Below are 8,915 nucleotides of genomic sequence, written 5' to 3' on the forward strand. Positions count from 1 at the left end.
TACCCCTGGGTCAGGAAGATCCCTTGAAGAAGGAAATGGCAACCCACTCCAGTATTCTTGCCTGGAGAATCCCCATGGACAGAGGAGCCTTGTGGGCTACAGTCCCTGGGTCGGTCACAAAGAGTTGGACACGATTTAACCACCACAAAGGCACACAGGCAGTCTACAAGTGCATGTGGAATTAGGCAGTTTACAGCCCCTCAGTGGAGAATGACAGTCAAGCTGAAAGCTGGGAACAACTTGGTCGAATCCAGCCAGCCTGTACTGCTTTCACATTCTGAATGCCTGGAGGAAATGTGACATTTGGAGGGAACCAACTTCACCACTTAAGCCAACACAAAAGAGACTGTACAAATCTCTTCTGTTCATAAATTTTAGAGTAAATAAGAGCAAATTCACACATCAAATCTGATTTTTTTCAGCAGCTTTGCGTGAGATTACTAGGAAGGAAAAAGTCCTTCCTGTAACCAACCTGTAACCTTCAGAGTGATTTCTCCTTTCAGTACAGACTTGGGCGTATTGGGACCCTTAGGAGCCAACGTCCGGAGGAGTCGCCCTGGGGGTTATCCCGAGATCCAGATGGGCTTGCTTTGGATGCGAAATTTGTCCCCCACCCCACCCCCCGCACCTCGATGATGCTGCCTCCGGGTATCTGAAATTACTAGCCTACAGCATTAAGTAATGTGTGTTTGGAGAGACCGCAAGACGCTGGTTAATTTGCACCTTTTTCCCCACCCAGCGACTTCAGCCCGGACTTAACGCTGAGAAAGGAGCGAGCGAAAACAGCTCTCCTATTGTTTTCGTTTCCTACGTGGCCGAAACCCAGAGGAGTGGCGGGTCGCCTACCTGCCTTCCATGCCCCGGGCCGGGAGCGGCTGCGCGGCTCGCCGGCCACCTCACCTATGGCACTTTCTTCCCGGTTCGGACCCGCCTGACTCATCGGGGATGGGTGGCAGGGGTGGGGGAGACCTCACAGGGCGGAGGGACAGGAGGAGGCGGGCCGGGCCCTTCCCCCAGAGCCGGGGAGGAGGCGTTGCCAGGGCGCAGGTGAAGCCGGCTCCGGCCGATCCCGGGAACTTTCGCCGCGGGGATTCGCGGCGCGCAGGGCCGGCCCAGGGAGCCGCCTTCTCCCACCTGGGCGGCGCGCGGGGCCTGTGGCCTGGGGGAGCCCTCCAGCCTCTCGGCACGTTCTGGGTCTGCCTGCAGGCCGCGGCTGATGGAGGCGGGTGGCGCCACTCTGGGCGCAGGTGACACACGCCAGGCCGGGGTTTCCGCCGGCGCGGGAGAGCGCCGGGAGGGCGAGACGCAGACACCTCGGGGCCGGGGGACGACGGGGCCGCGATGGCCCGGGAGCTGAGCCAGGAAGCGCTCCTGGACTTCCTGTGCCAGGCCGGGGGCCGGGTGACCAACGCCGCCTTGCTGAGCCACTTCAAGAGCTTCCTCCGCGACCCCGACGCGCCCCCCGGGCAGCAGCAGCGCCGCCGCGAGCTTTTCAAGGGTTTCGTCAACTCGGTCGCCGCAGTGCGCCAGGACCCCGACGGCACCAAGTTCGTGGTGCTCAAGAGGAGGTACCGGGACCTTGTGGGGGAGGAGGAGGGGCTGCGGCGACCCCGCGACCCGCCCGCGGCCGCCGCCCCTGCAGGGGGAGCTGCGCCCCGCTCCCCGCTCCCCGCGCGCCGAGGGGAGCAGCCGCCGCAACCGCAGCCGGGGAGGCGGATCCGGCGCGAGGAGGCGCCAGCAGGTGCCGCAGCCCCGGTCGCCGACGCAGGTTGCAATGGACTCCCCGCGGGCGGCGCCCGGGAGGTGGCGCGGGGAGGCGGCAGGCCGAGGGGCCGCTCCGGACATCGGGCGCCGGTGCCCGCGGCCGCGGTGGCCGCGGCTGCTCAGGACCGAGCCAGGTGCGCGGCGGCGGAGACGCAGGGCCGCTGCTGCTGGGAATGCCTCCAGAACGGCCTGGGGGGGCTCCCGGACCCTGCCAGCGCCAGCGCCGCGGAGAAGCCGGCCCAGGACGACCGCGGGGCTCCCAGGCCGCAGCGGGAAGGGGCGCCCGCGGAGCCCCCGCCAGGGCCTGCCGCGCCCCGCTCGCCACCTGCCACCGTCGAGGCTGCTGCAGCGCCCGCTGTCTTGTCCGGCCCCAGTCCCCCAGGAGATCCGCCCGCGCCGGTGACCCCGGGCCCCGTGCTCTACTCCACTCTGCAGCAGCAGCAGCAGCGCACTCGCGAGTGGGTAGCCAGACACCCCCAGGTACCCGAGGCCCGGGACCACGGCCCCGTCCGAGCCTGGTCGGTGCTGCCAGACGACTTCGCTCGGCTGCCCTCGGAGCAGGGCTCCTGGGTCCAGGAATCTGAGTCAGCGCCCCTGGACCCCCCTCCTCCCCCTCAGTCTCTCGTCGCTCCCACTGTTTCGGAAGCCTGGTCCGGGGATTCTCCGCTGGCAGTCTTTCGTAGCATTCGATGTCAGCTGTCCCTCCAGGACTTGGAGGACTTCGTGGAACAGGAGAGCCACGGCAGCGAGGAGAGCAGCAGCGGCCCCAAAGAGTCCCCTGGAGGTTCCGAAGACGGGCTGCGTCTGGCCCTGGGAGCCCCAGATGGGAGAAGGCTCAGGAATCCAGCTGGGGCCCCTTCTCCGAAGGAGGCCAGGCCCACCAGGAGCCCCCAGGGCCTCAGGAATGTAGGAGATGCTCACACCTCTCAGCCGATCTCCACAGGAGCTGACGGTCCTGCAGGCGACCCCCAACCTTTATCCTGGCCAGCTCTCAAACTAAGGAGATCCCGAAGGAGAAGCTCTAGGGCGGGGAGAGCCAGATTGTCCTCCTCTGAGGAAGAGTGCCTTGAGGAGGATTTGCTGAAAAGGAGCCGCCGCCCTCCCCGGGCCAGGAAACCCTCCAGAGTGGGAGCCATGTCCAGCCCAAGGGCGGATGCTGCATTGACACTAGCTAATGCAGACGTTAAGGCTGCCACCTCCGAGCGGGATCATCCACGCAGCTGGTGGGCCCCTGGAGGGGACAGGCCCACAGCCTTGGTCCCCCACAGATCTTCCGAGCACAAGTCATCCCTCGTCCCCCTTGATGCCAGGGAGCATGAATGGATCGTGAAGCTGGCCAGTGGCTCTTGGATTCGGGTGTTGAGTTTGTTCTGGGAGGACCCCCAGCTGGCTTTGCACAAAGACTTCTTGACCGGGTACACTGCCCTGCACTGGATAGCCAAACACGGTGCCCTCAGGGCCCTTCAGGACTTGGTCTCAAGTGCACAGAAAGCAGGGGTTGCTCTTGATGTGAATGTGAAGTCCAGCTGTGGGTACACCCCGCTGCACCTTGCGGCCATTCACGGCCACCAGGGGATCATCAAATTGCTTGTGCAAAGGCTGGCGTCTCGTGTAAACGTCCGAGACAGCAGTGGGAAGAAGCCTTGGCAGTATCTGACCAGTAATACCTCTGGGGAAGTATGGCAGCTGCTTGAAGCCCCACGGGGCAAGCCCATTTTCCCCGCCTATTCGTTGGTTCGTAGCTCTTCCCCCACCAGGAAGGCCAAGAGCCAGGAAGTATCTCGACATGTCACCCGAAAGACTTCCTTAGCTGCACTCCTCAAAGGTCAGCACGCCAAATGGAAGCTGGCCAACCAGTATGAGAAATGCCCCAATCTGAGGGAAAGAGAAGAGGACAGTGACTGAGGGGAGCCCCTGTCTCCAGCATGGCCTCCACACCCCCATCCTTGAGCTAGTCAGTGAGAGAATCCGGGGAGAGAGGGGAAATTGCCAAGAAGTTGGTTGCGAGGTCAAGTGAGATGGCCTGCTTGTTTACCTCCGTGGATTCTGTGTCAGAGCATCCTGGGCCTTCAAGGTCATCCAAGCTTTCTAACGGTGAATGTAGACAAGAGTCAGGTGCCTAAACCTGGGTGTTCTTCCCCTTCCTTTGCCACCTGGGCACAGGTGGCCACGCCATTCTCCCAAGCAGCTACCCCAGGCCTTGACTAGAGAGGGAACAGATGTCTAACAAGAAGAGAGGCAATTCAAGGAACTGAGAAGGTTCAAACAAAATCCTTTCTCTGGCTAGGAGCTCTCTGGCTTCCATTCATTTGGAGAATAAATCTTGGCTGAGGAAAAGCACCAGGTTTGAAATCAGATGGCTCCTCTTTTTTCCTCTCTCTCTCTCTCTCTTTTTTTTTTTTTTGCATTCAGATTGGTGCAATAAAATTATTACTGGAAAGTAGAAGTTGCGCTAAGAGATTCATCTACCCCATCCTCAGGTTTTCCTTTGAATGCAACCTTTGGTGGCCAGTGCAAGAAAAGATTCATTAATCTTTTCAGAGAAGCAGTTGGGTAAGATCCATTTGTGACTGACATTCAGGCCCTGCTTAAAAAAAAAAAAATTCAAAACCAAGGGGAAGTTTCCAAATGTAAAAACTGTATGGCTCATTTGCATAGTGACTGCAACCATCTTTTATGGAAATTCCTTCTGTGACAAATGGCAGAATTAGCATTAGTTTTTAGTGGGTCTGAATGGCCAATATTCATACTCATGAAAAGAGAAATGATTTTGTTTTGGGGATGCAATAAGGGTTGTGAGGTGAATGCATCTCCACCAGGAATTCTCTAAGCTGCTAAATATAATTTTATTTGTACTAAACTTGTTGCCAATTAAGATTAAATATTAGCCTTGAGTTAGTGCTGTGTCTCTAATGGAAAGTGCTCTTTTTATTTGTGATGAGACTGATCTCTGTGAATCCATGGAATAAGAGAATGGCTAGTTAATAAACTGCAGTAGGACATCAAGATTTCAGAATGTCAATTCAAAGAGTGCTGCAAGATTAAGTGTCCAAATCGAAATAGTTAATTTTTTATGGAGATATTTTTATGTGCTGGGGCAATGTTGTTGTATTTTTAACGTACTTTTGTGTTTCTTCTGGCTTCCCCCCCCCATTAAAATGTCAACAGATATTTGTAGTTTATTGTTCTTATGCTGATTACTGTTAACTTTCTTCTTTACAAAATTGTGTCTCAGTGAATGTCAAATATTTTTGTTTCTTTGTAGTTTTACTTTATAATTTTGCTGAAATAAATATCTTTCTGCTCTATTAGAAAACAAACAAAAACAGGCAGAATAAATCTAAGGATTACTTTTCTCCAAAAAGGCCTATACTAGGGATGAAACTTTAGCAAATCAAATCAAGAAAGCTATAGGCGCAGATGGTAGGTATATGGTTAGGAGAAATGAAATTTTAAAAAATAAAAGATAAATATTTATGTGACTACCTTAATAAACCTGGTGATCTCCAAGGGTGGAAAAATCACAAAAATGTCAACTTCTTTTAAAAGTCAAGGAAATGTTTTTATTTTACCATGTGTGTTATTACAATGTCAATTTATTCAGCAAGTATGTTTTCCTTAGTGCTGTGGGATTTATAAAGATGAGTGGGACAGGACTTCTCCCCTCTTGAACTTAAAAATCTAACAAGAATATTTGCTGATTGATTTATACCATACCTTTCTCCCAAAGTATCTTTTTAAAGTTGCATTATATTAGGTATAAGCTTTTGAAATGAGACAAAGGGAAAAACAAAAAGATGCTACCAGCAATGAGGACAAAACCACTGCAATGCAAGAAGAAATTTTTTTTTCAAAGTTTCCTAAGTACAAAATTAAGTGCTCCAGAGGATTTCTGAGGAGAGAGTCCTTTGGGCTAAGAAAATCAGGGTGGGCTGCTGGAAGGCCAGGCATCTTTAGGTGAATGATCTTGGCTTTCCACAGAAACCAGCTGTGTTGGTTCTACCACATTCTTGACTGGCTGCCACGTGTGATTTCATAGCGCAGCACTGACTGATTGCTCAATGGTTAGAACACAGTCCCAGGTTCATTCTTACGAGGATCCATCAGGTCTGTCTGTCCACATATCACACCTCTGATCAACTTTCTGACGTGGTTAGCATGTATTTGGGGAGAGGGTGGGGCAGAAGAGGGTTTTGAGAGCAGAGTAAAGCACAGACCTGATGGAGTCACTGTTTTGCTCAAAGCACAGACTAGGAGGGCCGCCCGAGCCAATCTCCTACCAGCCTCTCCCTTCCACCATCCCACACTGACGCCTCACCACAACTATCAGAGTGCAAATGCCCTTACCCTCAAAGTTTCCGTCCTGGTGCTGAATTCGTTCAGCTTAGAATTCCTTTTGCTCCTTTCCTGGAGATATTGTATGTTTCAGAGGACAGCTCAGAGGTCGACGCCTCCATGAAGGCAACTCTTAGGGATGTATTTGGGGGACACTTAGCTGCTCATGACTGTGGGGGGTATGTGGCATCGTCTGCGTGGCAGCCTGAGGTGCTGTGGACTGAGGTGAGGATGGAAAGGGAATTTAAGGTCAAGATGGAAAAGATCTTTTATGATGTGTGTGTATGTGCGCTTAGTCGCTCAGTCGTGTCCCAGCCTGTGACCCTTTGGACTGCAGCCCACCAGACTCCTCTCTGTCCATGGAGTGTTTCAGGCATGAATACTAGGGTGGGTTGCTATTTCCTCCTCCAGGGAATCTTCCCAACCCCGGGATTGAACCCAGGTCTCCTGCATTGCAGGCAGATTCTTTATTCACTGAGCCATCAGGCTTCCCCGATTTTATATGTCAAGACAAATAGTCATTTTAGAGAATTCCCTGATAGTTCAGCGGCTGAAACTCCATGTTCCCAATGCAGGGGGCCCAGGTTAGATCCCTGGTTGGGAACTAGACTCCACATGCCACAACTATAGATCCCACAAGCCACAGCTAGAGATTCCCACATGCCACAACTAGAGATTCCCACATGCCACAACTAAGACCTGGTGCAGCCAAGTAAGTAAATAAATAACTCTTTAAAAAAAAAAGCCTATTAAAGAGAAAAAGAAGAATAGGCATTTTCCAGAAAGCCAAGGATTGTCCAATCTCCTCCAGAAAACCTTAGTGTAATTCCAAGTATGGAAACTTTCCTAATGTCTTAATCTGAAAGCAAATAAGTAGAGACATAAATTGAAGTACTGTATAGGATGTACTAAATTTTGAAGTTTCCCTTTCAGGTTTTCCTTACCTTTGATGTTAACGCTGCTTTGCTGGCAAATAGGGGTAGGCAATAAAATAATTTAGCAAATAAAAATTTATTATTAGAGGCAAACATTAGAAACTGGTGATAATCTTAGCTCAACCACTTGCTCTTTTGTAGATAAAACTGTAAAGTCGTGAGTTTTATATGTAATGTCTACTATACTGTTATCTTCTGCTAGCAAAACTGCTTTTGGTTCAACATTTCAGGATGTTCCACACAGCATGCCATGACTTCCAGAAGATTTGATTTTCTTAATACATTTTTAAAGTAACAACTTTGATCTATATTTAATAGTTCACATACCATACAATTCACCTAATTAGAGTACACAGTTCAGTGGTTTTGAGTGTGTTCACAGAGTTGTACAAAAATTAGCACAATAAATTCCTGTATATGTTTCAGAACTACCGACCCAGGGAATGAGGAGCCACTGACAGTTTAATGCAGACACGTATAGACTGGGGTAAAAAACAAAAAAATTCCTCTTGCTGCAGCCAAGGAGACCAACTAGCAGCAGAGATGAGTTAAGCCATTGTAGGGTTTTAGTTCCATATCAGAAATAGGATTGTTGACTCCATCAGCTGGATGAGGTGAATGAGTTTGAACGTCAAAGATGAGGAAAGAAAATTTTAGTTGGAGGGGCTGCCTTAGTTGATTAAAATCAGAAAAAATTAGGTAGGCTCCAAAAGGATCTCTCCATTTCCTCTCATCTCAATGCCCTAGTTCAGTGAGTAGACCTCTTCATTCCTGTGATGATGGTCTAGGTTCAAGTTGGCACTGGCCTAAGAGTATAAATTCAGTCTCTATAGGCTGCTATAGCACTGCAGTATTAGTGTGTGCTTGTGTTTGCTGACATCAAACAAACAATTAAAAATGTGTGATGGAGCTTCCCTGGTGGTCCAGTGGCTAAGACTCCATGCTCCCAATGCAGGGGGCCCAGGTTCAATCCCTGGTCAGGGAACTAGATCCCACATGCTGCAACTAAAGATCCCGCATGCCATAACTAAGACCTGGTGCAGCCAAATAAATAAGTTTTAAAAAAATAAATAAATAAATAAAAATAAAATAAAAATGTGTGATGAAAGGGTAGATTGTGTAGTATTTAGGGTCGTGGCAATGAGCTAGGGTGCCTGGGTTCCTGTTCTGGCTTGGACAACCTTCAACTTCTTGGTTTTCTCATTTTTAAGATTTTTTTTTTTTAATTATTTAAAGATCAAGTGAGTGAACACAAAGTCTTTAGAAAATGTCTGGTACATGGTAAATCCTCAATAAATGTTAGCTATTATTATTTTAAACACCGTTCAAAATATACAGTTCACTTAAATTTTCCATCTATGCTAAAGACAAAGAATTCTCTAGTTGATTAAAAAGGTGCTACAAGAATAAGATTTACTGATAAAATCAGACACTTTTCCTTGTTTCAGATATAAAAAGAGCTTTTATGTCTCATTTCACATGAAAAAGACTGTTCAACTATCTCTTGTGTGTAACAATCATGAGCTATTATGGTATGTCATTAAACAAAATTAGGTTTTAATTGAAGTCATGTAAACTATTATTAGCACCAGTCAAATTAGCAGCTCTGCTTTAGTCTGGAATAGAAACCCAGGCAGAGGTCTGAAGGGGTGAGGCTTATGGGGAGTCAAGTGTGTGTCTATGTAAAGCTACCATCACTCAGGAAATCTGAAATATCTAAATTCAACCATGCAGTAAACTTTACCAAAATTCCACTAACTTGGTCAAGATGGAGTCTCACTGATTTGAATTAAAAATTATTGATGTATTGAAATATTCTTCCTCTTTACTCTAGCACTTCTTGCTTCCTAGCTCCCAAGTTGGCCTCCTCTTTTCTACTTT

At 49.6% G+C, this 8,915-nt stretch overlaps 1 protein-coding gene and 1 non-coding gene across 2 annotated transcripts; both read left to right on the forward strand.

Annotated features, from left to right (window-relative positions):
• Positions 1–971: 971 nt before the first annotated feature.
• On the forward strand, positions 972–4,935 carry SOWAHB (sosondowah ankyrin repeat domain family member B). The gene has a single exon (XM_020894680.2). The coding sequence runs from the start codon at positions 1,342–1,344 to the stop codon at positions 3,667–3,669; it is 2,328 nt and encodes a 775-aa protein (XP_020750339.2). The 5' UTR covers positions 972–1,341; the 3' UTR covers positions 3,670–4,935.
• Positions 4,936–7,946: 3,011 nt separating this feature from the next.
• TRNAW-CCA (transfer RNA tryptophan (anticodon CCA)) lies at positions 7,947–8,019 on the forward strand. The gene has a single exon. It is a non-coding gene; the product is annotated as a tRNA-Trp (tRNA).
• The last annotated feature ends 896 nt before the right edge of the window (positions 8,020–8,915 follow it).

This window comes from Odocoileus virginianus, chromosome 29 (genome assembly GCF_023699985.2).
Source record: "Odocoileus virginianus isolate 20LAN1187 ecotype Illinois chromosome 29, Ovbor_1.2, whole genome shotgun sequence".
NCBI lineage: Eukaryota > Metazoa > Chordata > Mammalia > Artiodactyla > Cervidae > Odocoileus > Odocoileus virginianus.

Coding starts and splice junctions, on each gene's coding strand:
- SOWAHB (XM_020894680.2), top strand. CDS start 1,342: ATGGCCCGGGAGCTGAGCCAGGAAGCGCTCCTGGACTTCCTGTGCCAG.